Here is a 20408-nt window from a genome sequence, read left to right as displayed (position 1 = left end):
ATTAATTTAGATCTTTAATTTCTTTCAGTGTTTTTAGTTTTCAGCGTAGACGTCTTATACTTCTTTTGCTTAATCTATTCCTAAGCATTTTGTTCTTTTTGATGCTGGTCTATGTGCTCTTTAAACGCGGTGACCTCATGAACGTTAACATTCCAGGAAACCATCGTCTGGAGACCAGCTTCCTTGTTTGTAAGAGAAGCCTGGGGAACTTATCTTTAGGATTCCTTGGTTTCTTTCACCCCTTTCAGTTTTTAGGCTGTGTGTTCCACTTGCTTGGAGCAGGGCCCCTGTGTCGTGTGTATGAGTTTGCTGCCATCACTAGGGATTCCCTACAGTATGGGAGATGAAGGGTATGGAGAAGAAAGGCTTTGGAGCCCCACAGACCTTGGACATTCTGGTAAGCCATTTCCTGGCTGTGTGACCTTGAGCAAGTTGTCACTCCAGCTGTCTTCTCATGGATCCGTTGAGGCTGTTTTTGAGGATTTCGGTAAGCTAAGTAAATGAAAGCACCTGAACACTGCTCACCCCCATTGGGTCCATTTCCTAGACTGATGTGTTATGAACAGCTCAACTGGAGACTTGTGGCTCCTTTCCAGCTCTTTCCAACTTTTCACGGTGATAATTTTCAGATACACAGAAACATTGAAATCAGCTTCTTGTATTCCTGATTGGATTAATCCTTATCTTCGACCTCCCTAGCACTGCCTCTGGCCTGGACAAGGACAGTCCCCCCGCCCCCCGTTTATTTACTTCTGCTTCCACTTTTCTCTTTGCAACACTGTAGTGAAAATGTGATTGAATACTTCAACCCAGCTGTCTTTAAGCTAGAGAGGCTAGAGCTGTGAAAGCTGGATATTTACTGCTTGGAAATGGTTTAGAATTCTTGAGTATTTCCCTGTTGGGGGCTCAGATCAATCAGTCAAATCTGGGCCCCTAATACTAGGGAGAAAATGGGGGTCTTTCTGTAACAGGCATTCACCCTCTTCTGTAATCTCGTGTCAGCCAAGTGGGACCTGAAGCTGTTTTCCCGACAGGATCTGATTCTCCTCTCCTGGTGGAGTTCCTCCTTACTCCTACCTTTTCCCATTCACCTTCCCTCCAAGATCCATTTTATTTTATCTAAATAAATTCTGTGCCATACGCACAGGACTCGAATTTATGATCCTGCAATAAGGAGTCACATGACTGAGCCAGGTGCCCCTCTAAGATCCATTTTCGATACTATCCTTTCCAAAAACGTGCCCAATTCCCATCGGCAGGTTTCCTGGACTCCATCTGTTCCCTGCTCACTTTCTATTTTATCTCACGTAAGCATCCTTCCATCTTCTTGCAAGGCTGCATCCGTCCTTGTGCCGCCTGGCCTGGCACATGATGTAGGTGCTCCAGGTGGATCTGCTGGACCACTGACCAGAGGCTGGTAGGCACTTGACGCATTTTCTGGGATGGTCTCTAGATTTTATTCCCACACATTTTCCTTTCTTACGACCTCATCTCCCTATTGACTTCTCGGTTGGCAGGTAGCAACACCAAAGTGTAACAGGATAGGAACACATTGTTGTCGGAGCATCAAGTGCTGCTTTTTCAAGGAGTTACTTCTGAGGCAGATCCATGATCCTCTGACGTGCTCATTCTCATCCCTGTAAGATGAGGGGTGACTAGAAGACCGTGAGGTCATCCATATGGAACCATGGAAGAAGGTCCTATATAAAGCTGTTAACGGCTAATTAATATCAAGTCAAATTGGTGAAACTGACATTTAGCTGGTCCTTGGGTTTTTCCCTGAGCTTTGGATAAATTTATCAAATCTACTTGTGAATTCACTTTATGTGATAGTTTAGGAAGACTGCAAGCTAGTGCTTTTGCTTTTTCCTCTGAATCCCATGTATCAGGCACTTACTCAAACTGATGCATTCTAAGACAGAGATGTGATGGCAAGAAATAAAACAAGGTCAGGTGTCTGTCTCACACAGTTTATTTAACAATAGGTAATAAGAAATCAAATTTAACAGTCTATACAGTGATCCAAAGTTCATATTTATAAGTAATCAACTTTAATTGCATGATTTACAACAGTTGAGGGTTTTTGCTTTCTATTTTCAAGTTTTACAGAAAGTGTGTGCGTGTGTGTGTGTGTGTGTGTGTGTGTGTATGTGTGTGTATGGGGTAGGGGCAGGGTAAGGAGGAAGAAAGCAAGCAAAGAAGAAACCCCAGGGACATTTTGTATGTTAAAATCATCCCACTGGAATTGTTTCTTACCCTCTTTTTAATTTTTTCCTTTGTTAGATGTAAAAATAACGAAAAAAATTCTTTCAAGAAACAGAACCACAATATATAATACATCAATTTGGCAGCTGCCCCTGTATATTTTGAAAAAGTCATTTTTCTCTACATGTACAAATTATTTTAATACTTGAAGTTTTTTACGCTCAGACTTACGGAATAGAAAATTTTCTGGAGCACAAAAGTTGACTTGAGGGGAGGAAAGGGGAATTTTTTTTTTTTTTTTTTACATTTTTAAAAGAATGAACATCTTTGCACCCAGAGAAAAAAAATTGGTATTTTAATATATATTTATATATATTTATATATATATAGAATGTAATTTTAAAGTAACATTAACCCCTTTTGTCCTCTGGTTTTAGAAATGTTCTAACTCTTCCATAAAGTGAGGAAAATAGGGAAAAATGTCAACCATCTGCACCAGTAAATAATAACTATTAATATTACATATTTTCATTAATTTAAAAAAAATAATAAAACCTATTGGAGGTGCAAGGCAGGAGCATGTGGCTGGCTTCACAGACCTCAGCCTCCTCCCAGTGCACACCTGAACCACACACACAAGGGAAAAAAAAAAGGCCGGTGGTAACCAGCCATAACAAAAATATACTCTTTGTTTTCTATCATCCCTCAGGTTCATCTGGCATGTTTGCTTTAAACCACAAACAGCTACTGCACAGTTCTTATGTGTTCCACAGAAAATTGTCTTTTAGGCTAAGAAAGATTCAAAAAAATTGTTTTCAGTACAAAAAGTCTTGTTAAGAGAAAATAATTTTTTTGCTCCCAAAATACTACAAGGTGTCTCTAGTGTATGTCTAGCGTACTCTGCGAGAGGTTCGAATTCAAGTCCGCGTTATCGGGGCCGAGCCCCAGGTCCGTGGCGCCCGCACCGTGGAGGTTTGCCATGCCCGGATTGCTAGCGAGCTGAGAAAGCATCGAGCTCTGGTCCGGGCTGGCAAAATGCCCTTGTTCCATGGGGTTGGCCTGGGCGGCGACCAGTCCCGGATGTGGAGAACTGGTCTGCGGGGAGACGTGGTGTGGCGAAGGCTGAGGCTGCATCCTTGGGGAAGGGCTGGAGTGGGGGGGCTGGGACTGCGGCCGTGGAGAAGGGACAGGCTGGGGAGAGCGCACTTGATTGGAGAGAGAAGAAGGGATCTGCTGGCCTTGGAGGTGTGGGGACTGCGCCTGGCTTGGGAGCATATGCTGCTGGGGGCTCATGGGGTTGGGCTGAGCAGGGGACCCCATCTGCTGCTGGAGGAGTCGTTGCTGATACGCCTGCAGGCCGGCCCCCGCCTCCGCTCCCAAGGCCTGGGGGAGCTGGCCCATCTGCCCCATGCTCCCCGGTTGCATCTGCTGCAGGTGGTGCTGCATGCGCTGCTGCTGCGGCTGTGGCGGCGGGGGGTAGCCCACCCCTTGCGGTTGCTGGAACTGGTTATGGTTGGCCATCCCGGGACCGATCCCGGGCCCCGCTCCCTGCTGCTGCTGCTGCATCATCTGCTGCCGCCGCAAGATGTCTCGGAACTGCGAAGGCATGGCGTTGTGATTCATGTTCATTTGCTGAGCCTGGGGGCTCATCCCTCCCATGGGGGGCTGGAGCGGCTGCTGCGGCTGCTGCTGGGGCAGGCCGGCCCTCTGAACGCCCGCTTGCATGGGGCTCATGTTCGGCATGGCTGGACTGGAGTGGACGCCCTGCTGGCCCGGCATGGCAGGTGGCTGCAGCCCCGGCTGGCCCTGGGGCATGCCGGGCTGCCCAGCGAGGGGCTGCGGATTCGAGCTGGCGTACTTGGCAGCCCGCTGCTTGATGAATGCAGCCAACAGCTGGGGGTTGGCGTGAAGGATACTGAGCACCTGTTGCTGCTGTAGGGGAGAGCTGGGAGACCTGAGAGTCCGCAAAAGGTTTTGTAAGGCTTGTTGAGACACAGTGCCTGGTTTGAGAGGGCTCACACCTACCTGGCCCAGTCCTGGCTGGGGAGCTATATTCAAGGGCTGGCCGTGCTGGGCCACTGACATCATGGCTGGCCTCGGCATCCCGGGCTGTAGCTGCTGGGGCTGAGGCAACCCTCCTTGGACCCACTGTGGCTGCTGCTGCATCCCTGTGGGCCCCATCCCTGGCTCCAAATGCCCACTGGGACCTCTGGTCATAGGGGGTGGGTTCATACCCATGGGAGCCATTGGAGTCATCTGGGGCATCTGGTGCTGTATTGGCCTTTGAAAAATTTGCACGTGGGCCATCTGGCGCTGCGTCTCAGCCGCCCTCTGAATCTGCATTGCCATTTCCACTGCGGCAGGTGGGGGCCCCGGGAGGGGTGGCTGAGCAGTCTGGGGGGGTGTGGGAGGGGTCACCTGGCCCGCCGCCTTACCCTGGGAGACAGGGCCAGCAGCCTGAGTCCTGGGCAAGTAGGGGGGCATGCTGTTGGGAGGCGTGGGCTGAGGCTGAGAGGGAGGCTGGGGCTGGGGCGTCTGCGGGGTGGCCGGCTGCTGGCCCGTCGGCGTGGTGGGAGTGGCAGGAGTGGGGGAGGGCAGGCCTTGCTGCTGCCCCACCACACCGGTCCGCTGCATGCTGGCCATCCTCCTGCGGAGCATCTGGGCCTGCTGGAGCCGGTGCTGCAGCTGCTGCTGCCGCAGCTTCTGCTTGATGTTGAGGCAGAAGGGCACCGGGCACTTGTTCTCCTGGCAGTGCTTGGCGTGGTAGCAGCAGAGGGCGATGAGCTGCTTGCAGATGGGGCAGCCGCCGTTGGTTTTCCGCTTGCAGCCCTTGGTGTGCTGCACCACCCGCTTCATCTTCTGGCAGGACGGCAGCGAGCAGTTGGCGTTGCGGCACTGGCAGGCGTGCACCAGGGACTGGATGCAGCGCTGGATGCTCAGGCGCCGCGAGTCCCCCGGGCTCTGGGTGGCTGCGGCCTGCTGGCTGTTGCTCTCGTCATCTAAGCCCAGACCTAGTTTCTCCATTTTGTGGTCATGGTTTTTAGTGTTATAGCAGGTGATACACAGATCATAATCCTGGGGGGAAAACAGGTGTGGTCAACTCTCCAAGATTTCGGTCAAAAACATCTGATGTAGTTTGCTAGGGCCCCGAAGCCCCCCTTTAGAGACAGACTCTGCCGCTCTACCACGACAACGGACCGGCCGCTGCCGCTCCCACTCTGCCTCAGCACAGGCCTCTGTAACATCTGTTCTGACGGCCTCTCGGGAACCTGGACCCCCCCCCCCACGTCCTCTGCTCCCCACCCCCGGGGCCTACCTCGCAGACAGTGCAGTGCCAGCGCGTCTCCACGTGGTGCTTGCACTCGTTGCAGGTGTAGACAAAGCGGTCCTGGCTCTGGGTGTGCAGCTCCACCAGCATGCACATGGTGGACCACTGGGCTCTTCGGAGTGAAGAGAACTCCAGGTGCTTGTCCCTTGCGAGGGTAAGGAAGGCGTCCCGCCCATCCATCAGATCGCAGGGGATGAGGGGGTCGGGATCGACGATGGGGGGCAGGGAGTTGGCGGCAGGGCCAGCGATGAGACGGATCACAAAGAAGACCTACGAAAGAGACCAGCTCAATCGGACTCTGCAGCATGAGTGTCGCAGGGCGCTGGGGCGACAGCAGCAACCAGGTGAGTCAAGCTGGATGCTTGCGAGGCTGCGACACAAACCTCTGGTCTCTTCTCTGAGCAGAACTGCGATGGGCCTAGAATCGGCATCTTACTCTCTTATTTAATAATGCCTTTAAAATAAAAAGGGCCTGGGGACAATACGGTACACGTACAGTGGACACTTCACCCTAAAGTGGTCCACTCTAAGATCCAATCCACGGCTGACCCCGAATCTCATCACAAGGAAACAAGTCAGACAAATCCAAATTGAGGGACATTCTACAAAACGATTTTGGGCCTTGACTTTCAATAAACTGCTCATGTTATGAATGAAAAGAAAGCCAGGAACCGAGAAATGGCAACTCAACCTGACACGTAATCCTTGACCAGAGCATAAGGACCAGACATCAGATGGTGGCACTGGGGGGAAATCCCCGGAGTGTGAAGCCACAGTGACGTTAAGGAGAGAAGGTCTTTTTGCTCAGAGGGTGCTTGCTGAACTACAGATGAAGAAGGTACAGCACAATGTCAACAACTGGTGAGTGGAAGTGAAGGGTACGGCAGGGGGTCCACTATGCCACTTCCGGTTTGTGGGGGGTGGGAAAGATTAAAAAAAGCAAAACCTTCTTAGTCCTTGCTGCAGAGACAAGAAAATTCTTGTTCATTAAAGTCTGAAAAGACACAACCACCCTTAACTCCCACAACCATTAATGTAAAGGCTGCAACAGGAAGCTGGTATTGCGTATCTATTTTACACTATAACTATAAACTCTTACTAAACTAAAAAATGCAAAGGTACCTTCAAGAGATAAGGAACCTGTGAGCAACTGCTGTACTACCCACTATATTCTACCAGTTTCTCTGAGACTGAAAATCTGGGCAAACTGGCAGCAACACTTGTAATATACTTGGGCAGCAATATTTGCATGAAACAAGACATTTCTAGAAAAAGAACATAAGGCAAGAGAGCACACTGAGTAGAGATACCTCTTGAACAGATGTCAAAAGTTAAAAGCATCAAGGGAGGACTGTGACATGTGTTTGACCTTATAATATTAGGTTTAAGATTACGGCTTTGTCAAAAGAGCATCTTGAAAATGCGATGCACAGGAAAGCACTGAATCTAACAAGTGGGGACTGCCTCTAACAACTCCTTCGAAATAGAGGCAAATAAAACCATCTGGTGACTCCCCTGGAAATCTTTACTACGGCCAACCCTCCAGTCACAATCCTCATGACTGTTTCCGCTGTACGTTACCCTCTAGCTAAGACAATACTCAAATTTAAGCTAAAGTGACAGCATTAGATTCTAATTCCCAACAGGTATCCACAACTTACATCTTCAGACTAAACAGAGTCAGAAGACTAGATCCCCAACTTAAGCCTATTATAATATACTCTAGGGACCTTTCCCAACTACTTTGTTATGCCAGAATCTTGTGACACTAAATAGTGCTCGAATAGCTAATAATTATTAATAAATATTAACTGTTGATAATATCAAAATGAGGCACCCACCAGAGCTCCGAAACCCTGAGGATTACAAACGGGGTTGGACAAACTGCACTTGTACTTTTAACGCATGACACACACCACCACTGAGATTTATAATAGCTACTAATCAAAGAAACCTTATCACTTCCTGTTCTTACCTCCCACTCTGGCTATCCTCTTTTCTTTCTTCTTCTTACCCCTCGAATGATTTCTTCCTTCTGAATTTCACATGGCCCGGTACTCACATCTTCAATGCCGACCATGGTGGGCGGTGTTTCACACCCTCCCTGCTCTCCCCACAAGCGGCTATAACTCACCTCCTTGTGCTTCTCCATCGTGGCGTACAGCTTCTGCGAGAGGTCGTTGGAGACATTAGGCATGCCGGGCTTCTTCTTGTTGCCCCTACTCAGGCTGCTCTTGTTTTTGCTGGTTTTCTTATTATTTTTCTTTTTAGCATTTTTGCTGTCTCCCTTCGTCACCTGCAGGTTAGCAGAGGCAACAAGAAAATGTTAACATTTTTAAGCGATTTGAATAATACTAATGGTAAAAGAGTCTCCCTTTCTTTCAAACTAGAGATTCTCATCTTTTGCTTCTACCAACTCCTCTTTTCACAGACCCTCTTTTTTAAGCTGTTATTTACAGTAGGCTAATGTTTACTAAAGTTTTTGCGCTAATTTTCTTCCAGTGACGAATCCCTACACTAAGACCCTTCGATAAGACAAGGGCAGCCTTAACTTTCTGACTAGAAGAACCCCATAGTTTGGACACCATTCAGATCAATCCATCTTATTCCAGATTTGAGGACAGGGAATAAGGAGTGGAAGGGTGGGATACCAAACATTCTAGGATTTATGGGTCTACCATAAAAAACAGAAACAAAAACAAAAACCCACAACAACTTGAAAAGACAATGAATTCAAACTACAAGGCTGTGAGAAGTTTAACAGGCTACTAAAAAGTGACTTTAGTTAGGTCGGACTCAAAGGAGACCATGGTAGTAGCGATGCTATGGGGAGATAACTGACCAGGAAAAGCTCCTCAGATGATCCCCCTACAAAGCCAGATTCTGTATGGAGGACTGGCAAACTCTGGCCCAGGTCTTGTTTTTGTATGGCTCAGAATGCTTTGTACATTTATAAAGTAGTGTTTAAAAAAAAAACCAAAACACCCAAACATTCAATCTGGATCTTTATGGAATGCACTCTTGCCAGCCCCCTGCTCCATATAGCTAATTTTCTCTCAGTTTTTCAGGGTTTCCTTCCATTTTCCAGAAATCCAAGGTTCCAGTTAAAAAGGGGGTCTGATGCTAAAAAGGTTGAAAACCCTTGAAACAGAACATTAGTAACTTCTCCAAGCCAATTATTTCTTGACCAATTTAAAGAGCTCTTTCACACCTGAGAGCTTCAAGACCATGTCAAAAGTCGAAGCCCGCTTGTGGATTACACGTGAGATCAAGGCAGAAGCTGGAAAGGAAAACACAAAGCCCTTACATCTGTGCTCTCATTGCTGGTGTTCTCCTCTCGCTTTCGCTCTTCCTCCTCCTGTTCCAGTTCCTTAATGCTCTCTTCCAGAACGTTGGGCCAGAAATCGCCCTCAAAGTAAGGCAGCTCCTTTGCGCTTGTTAGTCGATCTTCAGTCGCTTGTTTAAAAATATCCTGTGAGAACACCCCGGAACAAACAGGTATTTGTGTTTTTTTTTTTTTTTTTTTTAAAGAAGTATTTATCATTCAGAAGCTGTCACAGCTAGCGGACACAAGAAACACAAGGGATTAAACGTCTTCTGAAAGAAAGGCAGCAGAGGCTTTACTGATGGCCCAGGGAGACATTTAGTCCTCAACAGTGAGAACTCAAGGTCTGAAGTCAGGAGTTTGGGTTCTTTCCTCTGCTTGTGAGGACAGGGAGGGTACCTGCCTTTATAAAGCCAAGTGGGACTTCGTCCTGCTAGGACTGATGGCGCAGGTGGAGGCACCATCAATCACGCCATGGCCTTTACTACTGCCGATAACAATGTGAGGAATGCCTGCCTTGTACCCATCACCCACCCCGACTAAGAAATATGTTCAAAACAACCCAAATCACAAATCCTGGAAACTGCATGGCTACAGGCTGCTCTGCTCTGCTGCCTGGGAAAACATCCAGTTCTTGCTTTTCTCCCCAGGAGTAAAAACAGATAAGAAACTTATCTGTTCAAGTTCTTATCATGAGATGCCCTCTAATCATGAATGGCTATTAAGAATACGTTTTTCATCACATCTTTAAAACAGAGATTTGTTGATCTAAGACTCTTTTAAAACTGAGTTTTTCTTGCTTTGAAAAAGGAAGAACAAACAGAAGATTTTTGTTAAGATAGTCGAGCGGCAGAATACAGAGCAACAGGATCAGTCATCGCCCCCCGCTCCTCCTGACCTTGTAGTCATGGACGATTCGCTCAGACACGGCCTTGTCAAGCATCTTTTTGTACCACTCCTGCAGTCGCTTGGGCTTGGGTATCTTCTGGTCAGGAGGATGGCAATGGAAGATATAGTCGTCTCCCTCACTTGGGGGACAAGCCCAAATATGCCCTGTTGTGTACCTAACAAGAGAGGGAATATTCAAGAGAAAAGTTTACCGTCCATTCCAGAAAGATGCTACAAGGTGAAGTCAGTATAGAAACCAATGATTTTTTTTCTAAGACAATACTAAGTGTACAATCCAGCATCCGGCCAGAAGAACCAGGCCTAACCCACAGCACATATAGTGGGTCTCACCCTGGATTCCCAAATCCTGTATTTGCATTTGAAGAAACAAAACAAACAAAAGCTACAATGCAAAGGAACGTGGGGGTCCATTCCAACAAGAGAGCTAAACAATGCAAAATGTTAAAGAGGAAGAGCGCGCAAGGTGAGGTGGTGAATATTCTCAAGCACACGTTTACCTTGAAGGTAAGGAATCAGACTCATCTGTGTACCTCCAGACCTTTGTTTTTGGTTCTGAAACCCAGGTATGAAAGGATCAGCTGCCGTTTCAGGTTCTGGCCCTAAATGAGTAACAACCTTCCAATCAAACTGTACCTAACAGCTTAACAGAACAAAATAAAACTAATTTGGAGTGAGTATGACTAGGGTCAGAATATCCAGTTCTGTCTGACTGGCAACACTGAGAAAAGGGAGCAAAAAGTCACGCATCTCTGTTTTAAGCTACATCTCATCACAATACCGCGGTGGTAATTAGTTTAAAACCTAATTAGTTCATGCTAATTGTTTTTAAAGATAGCATTTATCAATATGCTTACCCTAATTTCTTGACGTATTCTAAATATCCAATTAGAATTTCATGATAGACTGCAGTCCTCAAGCATTTAGGACGGAAGAAATGAACACTGTCAAGGTATGAAATGTAAACTCTCCTGTATCAAGTGGGGAGAAAGAAACCAAGTCAAGTCACATAGAGTTCTTACTGATGAGCTAAAAACACAATCTCTCTCTCTCCTGTGCTTTTTTCACCTCATTTATAATGCACATCACACAGTCACAGTCAGATAAACGACAAGACTGTGCACCCTTTAGGGGAGTTTGATGAGCCTATGGCTCTATTATAGTCTCACTACCCTGTAGTGCTTGAAGCATAGTACTGAGTATTAATGGACCCAAATGTATTCTGGCAACATTCTTATTCTGGCCTTTATACTATTTTCAAAGCAAATTCTAAATCATATCCTAACTTTATTTGTGTGACATTCTTTCACATACTTCCCAGGCAAGGTACTTAACACAATCTAGATTTAAGCCCATTTTCTGAAAAACAGTCTGCTTCCCACTTCAATTTCAGACTGCTGTTCATATTCCCTTCCTTATTACTATGACCGCAGAACAGCAGTGTTGAGCAGTGAGAATTTGCATTTCCATTTCCAAACCAAGCACGTCAAATAGTTCCTTGTCCATGATGTTTTTTGCCTATTAAACTTCAAATTCCCCCTCAAACTGGAAGGTAGCTGTGTTAAGTCCTACCTCTGGTTGGGTGGAGGGCAGTCAGAGCCATACTCTTGAACGTGCATGCCAAAGAAACACAAGTCAACACCGTCGATCTCTTCAAAGGCAAAGAGGGCTTTGGTTCGGTATGGAAAGGATTCTGCCATCTCTCCACTATCTACAAACCTACACAATTCAGATTGGAGAGAAATCACGACATCGCATTCAGATCAGAATCATCAGAAGTAGCTGTATTAAGCACAAGAGAAGAAAAGCGAAAACTACTGGAACCTTGCTTTCATTCCTGGTTTCACTTCCACAGTTTTGTCAGAAGCATGAACTACCCGAACAGTGACTTCCCCGGACTCGGGGTGATTCTGTCGCCTAAGAAAGTCATTTACACGATTCTCCAGAAAGGTGCCAAGCCTGGTAGATGGCAACCCTACAAATGAAGAAGTGACAAGTTTAGCAGTAACCAAGGTGCAAATTTATTATTGTTAAAAGTCTTAAGCTTCAATATCAAATATCGTTTCTGCTTTTTTCATACAAATAGGATAACCTGATTTTGTTAACAGAAAGCAATGCGGTCAATACTTGGAAACAATTTTTTTTTTTTTTTAAAATATGGAATACTTCATGAACTTGTGTGCCGTCCTTGCGGGGGCGCTATGCGAATCTCTGTATCATTCCAATTTTAGTATATGTTCAGTTGAAGCAGACATGGTAGCCAATTTTAAGTGTCTTCCACCCAACTTCTTTTTAAAAAATATTTATTTTATTTATTAGAAAGCATGAGGGGGGTGGGGAGAGGGCGAAGCCGACTCCCCGCTAAGCAGGGAGCCCTATGCCAGACTGGATCCCAGGACTTAACCAACTGAGCCACCTAGGCACCCCTCCCCCCAACTTTTTATTGGGAAAATTTTCCAATTTCAGAAGTTAAAAAATAGAACATCCGCATGCACTTTGCCTCAACTGCAGTAATATTTAAAAATGACAATGGTTGGGCATTACGAGAAACCTTACAGGAAAAAAAGCGATCTGTAGGTCAGTAAAAAACTGCAAAGGCATCTACAAAATTAAACCAAGTACCAAATAATGTGATAATCTCAACTGTATGATATAATTTTTAACTACCACTCCCCCAAACCCCCCAAGCGAGATAGGACTGAAGGAAGCCCTAATGGTATGGACCAAATCGAGGTCATCACTCATGGAATGGGAATTCTGGACAGTATTTCTACAGGTGGCCCCCATTAGGAACGCCCCAAAATGAAGAAATATAGGAAAAAGAAAAACACGTATCAAATCCTGATCCTTTAAGTAATCACTACACCCAATGTGGGGCTCGAATTCATAGCCCAGATATCAAGAGTCACATACTCTTCGGACTGAACCAGCCAGGCGACCCTTGGATGGCTTATTTTAACTATGCTTCAGTGAAGTACTGCCAGGATCTACTTGTAAGAATAAAACTTACTTTTAGCAGAAAACTTATTTTCTTTCCTGGTTCGTGCAGATTTCTTTAAGCAGCCATCACAAACAAATCTAAAATGTAAACCAAGACTTTGCTTACACAGCTTAGAGAAACATTTAAAGTTAACATATACTAGTAAAAAAATCTACCATATGTATGTACCAAGTTAAAATTCAAAAGACAACCTGGGAGAAATATTTCTAAAGATCCAACAACGACTTAAAATACGCAATATACAAAGGGCGTTTAGTAATCATTAAGAAAAAAAATAAAAATAAAAAAGCCTAATTGAAAAACAGGCAAAAAACCATGAGGAAATGTGAAGGGCATATAAACTGGTGGACATGTGAAAAGATGATGGATTATAGATTAAAACAGGAATTTCAGTTTTTGGCCAAAGTCTATATTCCTACTGGTAGGAATGAAAATCAGTATGCTTTGAGTAGTACCAATAGATTTAAAACGTACATTCTCTTTGTCCCAATTACACAAGGATGTGCATGTGTAAGTAGAATTTCTTACAAAAACTTGAGACCACATTAACCATTCCTTAACCAAGTGACTGATCTTAAGTTGCAAGAATCACTGCAAGTCTCATTTTCTTACCCAACTCTTTAATTAAGGAGAGCACTTAAAAGGCATATGTGAAGACAAGTCATATATACATCAAATGACTGTGATGTTTCCCTGCATGTTATTTTCTAGAAATATGTCAATTAGCTACCTCTTTCCTGTGACCCCCAAACCAGCATCAACACTCAACCAAAGTGAAGAAGAGAGGACAGTGTAGAGATCCCATCTTTTTCTCAAGTTTGTATTTATTTATTAAGTAATCTCTACCCGCAATGTGGGGCTCCAACTCATGACCCTGAGATCAAGCGTCACATGCTCTTCCAACTCATCAGCCAGGCACCCTGAGATGCCATCTTAATGAGTCACTTCACGTACAGACACCCCCAACCTTGCAACAGAGCTGGGATCAACTCCATTCCTGGAGAGTGAAAGGAGACCTAAAGTAGTAGACAAGTGTCACAATGGACAAAAATCCACTTACTGTTGTCTTTGATAATGTGCAGCTTAAGTAAATATGTGGAGAATATTCAGAAACAGAACATGAGGCCGAAGAACAGCTTGTTTACTTAAGTCTGTTTGTAGTCATTCTATGAAACTCTTTCATTGGACAATAGCCATGTAACTAACTTACTGTCCCATCCCCCAAAACATCAAATCCTAACCCATTCCACCATCTAGTAAACCATTCACAGCATGACATTTTCTCAGAGGTAAGAACAGAACTGCCCCATGGACACCCTCCATATCTTCTAATTTTCCTACTGTAGTCAGTGTAAGTAGCACTCAAAATCTGGCAAGTTTAATTTCTTCTAGCAACTCTTTGATAGTTTCCAGGTGTTAGAGATTTCTTATCTCTACTGATAAACCTTTCAAAAATACTTACTTTTGATGTATAATGATTACAAAAGAATTTTAAAAACCAGCAGAATAAAGTACTTGTTGGATTAAAACAAGGCATGCAAATTAAGAGAAGGACCTATATTTTTGGATTCTAGCTTAATATTTTAAAAGTGAATTTTAGAATTCTTTTTTAAAGATTCTATTTATTTGACAGAGAGAGAGAGAGAAACCCAAGTGCAAACAAGCAGGGGGAGTGGCAAAGGGAGAAGGAGCAGACACCGATGAATAGGGAGCCTGAGACGGACCCCGGGATCATGACCTGAGCCGAAAACAGATGCTTAATAGACTGAGCCACCCAGGTGCCCCTAAAAGTGAATTTTACTTATCTCTTCCCAATCTAAAACTATTTTTAGAGACAGTCATTGCAAAGACAAAAACTGGATAAAATTCACAAAGAAAAAAATCTAGAAAATACTAATGTCTCACCCAGATGGCCAGATAATTTCATGATGAAGAACACAGATCTGATGCATCTTTCTTCCACACTCTGTACATTCAACAAATCTGGAATGAAAGGTTAAAAAGTCAAGATTAAATCCAAAACTTTAACCAAATTGAAACTTTCCAACATTTCCCCTGATTCCTGACAATTTAAGATAGTCAAGATCACTCCAAAAAATTGTTTTTAAAAAGCTCTTCAGTGCTACAGGCAGAGCAAAATTCAAAAGCAATTAAGTCATCGAGTGTGACAATTTTATTTATTTGAGAGAGAGGGAGAGTGAGAGAGAGCACATGACACAGAACTCAAGCAGACTCCCTGCTGAGTGTGGAGCATGACCCCAAGATGAGGCCCTGAGCTGAAACCAAGAGTCGGACACTTAACCAACTGTGCCACCCAAGCACACCAGAAATTTTATTTAAAAGATTTTACTTTTAAGTAATCTCTATACACAATATGGGGCTCAAACTTACAATCCTGAGATCAAGAGTCACGTGCTGTACCTACTGAGCCAGCCAGGTGCCCCTGAATGTGACAATTTTAAATGTGATTGTGGGTAGGCAGTAAAAACTGAAAGATTACTACTGCTTAAACTTCCAAAGAAGTCTGATGCCTTTCGGGATGGGACGCCTGGGTGGCTCAGGTCATGATCCCACGGTCCTGGGATTGGGCCCCACATCAGGATCCTTGCTCAGCAGGGAGCCTGCTTCTCCCTCAGCCTTCCATTCCCCCCTGCTTGTGCTCTCTGACAAAGAAATAAAATTAAAAAAGAAGAAGAAGAAGAAGAACAAGAAGAAGAAGTCTGACACAATCCTACCCGTTCTAGGAGTGCCAGAGTACTAGCATGGTTCAGTACTCTCTGAGTGGCCTCACTACAAAGTAGGGGAGTATGAAGATGTTTGAAAATGCACAGGACAACAGGGATGGAACACATGACAATGAGCAGAGGTAGGCCGGGGCTTCACTGGAATGTGAATGAATATTAACTGTAGTGCAGACTCCCAGATGTCGACCATCCACGTTGCACGTGTGTCGTGTACATTTATCCTCAGGCCGCACTTGCTATGCAAACAAACAGAACGAAAGGAAGAGGGAGTATCAAAGTATACAGACTATTCAAGGGGAGCTACTTACAATTCAGGATCCAGTGTGTCATTTTTTCTCTTGGAAAACTGTTCTTTATTTATCGTACTAAGGAGAAAAGAGGGACACAATGAGGAAAAAGCAATATGGAAAGATGAACAATCTGACTACTATTCTAACCAAAGGAACAAGTCTTGTGAAAGTGCATTATTTAAATCTTCCAAGATACTCAGGGTACATTAAACAGCTATATTCTAGGCCCCACAAAATGTACATTTACACCAAGGAATGCCTACGTTTTTGGAAAGGACTTTATAATAAATCTACTTCCCCTTAGAGGAAATGGAGAACCCAGGAACTTAACAACTGGAAACGTGAGTTTGTTCTTGTTCTTTTTTAAATCTTGTCTACAACTCTTAGTATTAGGTATATATACCTTTTTTCTTTTTTAAAGATTTTATCTTTAAGCAATCTCTACACCCAATGTGGGGCCTGAAATCACCACCCCGAGGGTCAGGAGTCCCAACGCTCTCCTGACTGAGACAGCCAGGTGCCCCCAGTATTCATACCGTTTAATAGTTTACTGTTGCTAGACTGAGCTATGGAAGATGGTATATGTGGAAAGAGCTAAACCCCTATTTAATATTCATTTCTTAGGACAGTCTAGTCAAACAACATTTTATATTAATAAAAAAAGGTGAATATTAAAAATACGTATTTCAGGTTACTTATCATTACCCAGAACAGTAATTTTAAAGAGTAAAAATTCTTTATTTTATAATATTCATTTTAAAACTTTCACAGGGCCTCCTATGCCCAAATCTAGCACACCACATTGCTCATAGCCTCACAAGCACAGAAGTTAACGTCTTAACCTTCTCTACCTAGAATAAACTCCAGGAAGCCCAACTTTGACTACTGTGAGTCCTCCTCACAAAAATGAGGACATCTCCATATTTAAACTCTTTCCTACTAGGTACAGCCTAGAGATTATTATCTAAATGGCCGAAGTCCTTGCTTCTCAAAGTGTGTTCTGAAGACCAGCACAACAGAAGGACCTGGGAGCTTGTCAGTAATGCAGACTCTGAGGCCCACTACAGACCTATAGAATTGGAATGGGGTTTCTATCCTCTTCAGTCTAAGAGATTTGCTGTCCTAAGGTTTAGATCTTGTGGGAAAGCCACTCAACCTTACCAATGGTAAGGCTGCCTTCCTTTCAGAGCTAGTCAGCCTGATTTATTTAGCCAAGGGTCAGAAAATCTCCTTAAGGCTCAAGGGACCCCAGCATCTACTCCCCAGACTAGCACCCAACTCTACTATATTGTAGTTCAATGGTGACTGAAGGAAAGTGCAACTTCAAGACTTAATTCGGAAAAATTAACCACTTTTTCCTCAGAAGCCCTGTTTTTTTACTAGTAACAATCCCATACTTTCTGGAATGTTCTGAACTACTTCTGTTTATTATAGGTTAAATCAGGAAAGAAAGAACTGAAGAATATTAAAAGCACACCAAATCGTTCTTTCTTCCTTAAACAGTTCACACTTGAACCACAGTGTCTAACTACATCTTGGCAATCAGAAGAGCTAGTAGCCAATTTACGGCTATGTCTGAAAATCTGTCCTGGCATTCATCATACACGGTAAGAGCTTGTGAGACTGCAAAAGCCCAACCAAGTCTCTTTCTTCTAGGCCACTCTAATAAGTGTCTAAACCCCTAATGTGAAATGAATGATTCTCAACAATTATAGTGATTTCAGTACTGATAACCTACATGGGAAGGCTGTAAGGAAATTATTTGTTCAATTTCCCTCCAACTTAGAACAGTTAATAACGAAGTTCCCTTGTACTACAGCCTTTCAATTTTTGGGAGAGCAGCTGTTTCCTTATGGAAGAAATACCTAAAATGACTATCCAATCCAGTGTTGATAAAACTTTCCGCTATGACAGAAAGGTTCTCTATCTGTGCTGACCAACATGGCAGCCACTACCCACCGATGTCTACTAAGCATTTGAAGTGTGAATGTGAAATTTTATTTCCTTTAACTGATTTGTATTTAAACAGCCAGCCATCTGTGGCTAATGGCTACTAACCTGGCAGTGTAACCCAAGACCACTTAGAAGCTTAAGGATAACCACCTGACAACAAACCAAGACAGTACTTTCCAAAATAATGCATTACTTACGTTTGAGGCTGGGAAGGGTCATCCCCCAAAGAAACGCTCTCCCCTTGGATTTCATTGAAACACTTCTCACAGAAATGATACCTGTCGGCAAGAAGGCCATACTGGGGTGAACTGTTCCGTTCACACAACACAGCCCAAGCCAAGCAACGAAGCCACCAATCACAGCAGGCCAAGGAGGGGGACGGGAGCAGAGAGCAGGTCATCAACGGCGACAAGGACATTCAATGATGCAGATTTATGGGCCCCACAGTTTGGGTGTTTTTTTTTGGTTTGTTTTTTGTTTTGTTTTTTTTTTTGTTTTTTGCAATCAAAGCCAAGTGCAGACAACGACAAGCATGAGGGAGAAAAAAAAAACACAAAACAAACGAAGAAATGAGGGATTGCAGGACAACAAAAAACATAAAAGCAAGACAAGACAACACAAAGCAGAAAGCCAAGGCAAAGCACAGATTAGCATTAAATATCTCAAATGGGATCACAAGTAGCAAATGATTACAGCAAATAAAACAAAGAAGTTTCACTTACACAGACCTACATTCTTTCAATCTAGTAATTAATGCTACTTGATGCAAATAATCAAAAGGAGGAAGGATAAATATACTGGAGAGAGAAGAATTGCTACTCTATTACTGAAACATAGCAATCACACACTTCTCCCCATTTCCAACAACAAAGTAAATAACAAATAAAAATCCACTAAGGATATGGAACCAGGAAGCAATCACCTAAAAACAACCCTGGATTGAAAAAAAACGCATAAAATTTCTTTTTGATCCCAAGGAAGCCAAATTAAGTTAAAATGTTTTTTTTTTTTTTTTTTCAATGAAAAAATCTACACAAGTCCTTAAATACAGATTGCAGCCATCAACTGACATAGCTTGAAAGGCAAAAGAAAGGCAGTGGTGCATGCCAGCACACGCCTACCTGTTCCTTGGGTACAAAGATTACAAACACTGCACACTGATGTTAAAAATCCAAAAATGGTATGTCAAGACTGCTGCATGAGAAAAGTTTCAAGCGAGTTGTCACTTTTTTTTTTTTAATGTTAAGTGCTTTTAAGAACTTGATTCACCTTTCCTAGGTATTAACAGTGAAAAACTGTGGATTCTAATGATCACAACAAAGCATTAGGACAGTGCACCTAACTTTTTGTAAACAAAACAAAAAGTTTAAGTCACTTTTGCAAAGCTAGAAATGCAACTGTAGCAACACAAGTTCAGCGAGAACCACCACTATGGGCTTAGTTTTATTAAAGAATATTAGCTGCCCGGCGCTGTGATGACCTGTCTCAGAGCCCCAAGTAAACATCCTACACAAGTTATACTGTAGGCTGATGACTGAAAATAGGAGACAGGTCATGCTTAAGACAGATTAATGAATGCCATCTGTGTGATTACAGCCATTGTTTGGCCAGGAGAAAATAAGGCAGAGGTCCTTAATTTATTAGAACTCTACCATCCACGGTCATATCCAAAATTTTTAAGTAACAGTCTAGTGCAGACCTATTTTTTGGAGATGCTCCTTTTTATGTGCTTAACAGAGGCAAAGCAACAAACTCTGAAACCCTCTGTTTTCATATGCCCTGAGAAGAACAACTTAGTGGCAGGCTACACACAAAAAGGAGACATTTCCCAAAAGATACAGCTGGCCAACAAACTTTTGGCTGTAAGTTTTTTGGACAGTTTTTGGGAAGGAGATAGATAGCAGCAATATCATGGACAAGACTAATTCCTTTAAAAATTTTCTCAGTTTGCCTCAGGCTGTGCTGGGCTGTGAAAAGACAGGGCAAAGAGAAGTGGGGGCTGGGATGTAATCCCATCTATGGCACCGAACTCACAAAGTTGCTCAACCTCTCAAGGATGCGGGCTCCTGCCTTATAAAAATACGGGGCCAGACAACTGACACAGGCTACTTTCTGCTAAAAAACTGTACTGATTCTGCAAACGAAGGCAGAATGGTAAGACTAGAACTTGTGCTGTACAGTTGTTTTCAAGCAAGGTACACATGAACCATGAATGTATGTGTGCTGGTCCATCCGCATGCAGTCCCTGGACACACGGATACGCGGACCATGGTCCACACACGGTCGGGCTTACCTGTTCTGGTAACTGTAGTAAGTGGCATCACGAGGGATTGTGCATAACTGTTTGCCATAGCAACAGAGTGTCTGTGGAGAGAACTCCAACTGCAACAGAAACCATTTGTTAAATAGTACACAGGCCTGAAAGACAAGCTGGAATATTCATAATGGCCGATCAGAAACAAAAGTCAGTGAACTCTTAGGTTCTCATTTACATAATGGGCTAATTCAGCTTCCAAGAGCATACACAGAACTAAAACCATTCTAGTACACTGTAGCAGTCCCACTTATCCCAGGCAAAGACCACACTAGTGGACACCTAAGATCGTGGATAGTACCAGACCCTATATATAATTACGTCCTTTCCTATACATATACA

General features: G+C 43.7%; 1 protein-coding gene and 1 non-coding gene across 2 annotated transcripts in view; both read right to left on the bottom strand.

The window, feature by feature from the left end:
* Positions 1 to 1956: 1956 nt before the first annotated feature.
* The window catches only part of EP300 (E1A binding protein p300), a 78572-nt gene continuing 60120 nt past the window's right edge, over positions 1957 to 20408 (bottom strand). Inside the window, exons 19-31 of the mRNA XM_040637591.1 lie at positions 20046 to 20134; positions 17950 to 18030; positions 15818 to 15874; positions 14671 to 14748; positions 12775 to 12842; positions 11589 to 11739; positions 11337 to 11483; positions 10622 to 10735; positions 9757 to 9922; positions 8841 to 9005; positions 7668 to 7829; positions 5522 to 5803; positions 1957 to 5280 (exon numbers count right to left, since the gene is read on the bottom strand). Of these exons, the coding sequence (XP_040493525.1) occupies positions 3085 to 5280; positions 5522 to 5803; positions 7668 to 7829; positions 8841 to 9005; positions 9757 to 9922; positions 10622 to 10735; positions 11337 to 11483; positions 11589 to 11739; positions 12775 to 12842; positions 14671 to 14748; positions 15818 to 15874; positions 17950 to 18030; positions 20046 to 20134 (3756 nt within the window). The 3' untranslated portion in view covers positions 1957 to 3084. The remainder of the gene's footprint in view (positions 5281 to 5521; positions 5804 to 7667; positions 7830 to 8840; positions 9006 to 9756; positions 9923 to 10621; positions 10736 to 11336; positions 11484 to 11588; positions 11740 to 12774; positions 12843 to 14670; positions 14749 to 15817; positions 15875 to 17949; positions 18031 to 20045; positions 20135 to 20408) is intronic.
* LOC121104503 lies at positions 11916 to 12017 on the bottom strand. Its single transcript, XR_005836825.1, has one exon. It is a non-coding gene; the product is annotated as a U6 spliceosomal RNA (small nuclear RNA).

This window comes from Ursus maritimus, unplaced genomic scaffold, assembly GCF_017311325.1.
Source record: "Ursus maritimus isolate PB19 unplaced genomic scaffold, ASM1731132v1 scaffold_21, whole genome shotgun sequence".
NCBI classification, from domain to species: Eukaryota; Metazoa; Chordata; class Mammalia; order Carnivora; family Ursidae; genus Ursus; species Ursus maritimus.
The sequence above is the reverse complement of the archived record's forward strand: the minus strand, read 5'-3'. Positions and strand labels throughout refer to the sequence as shown.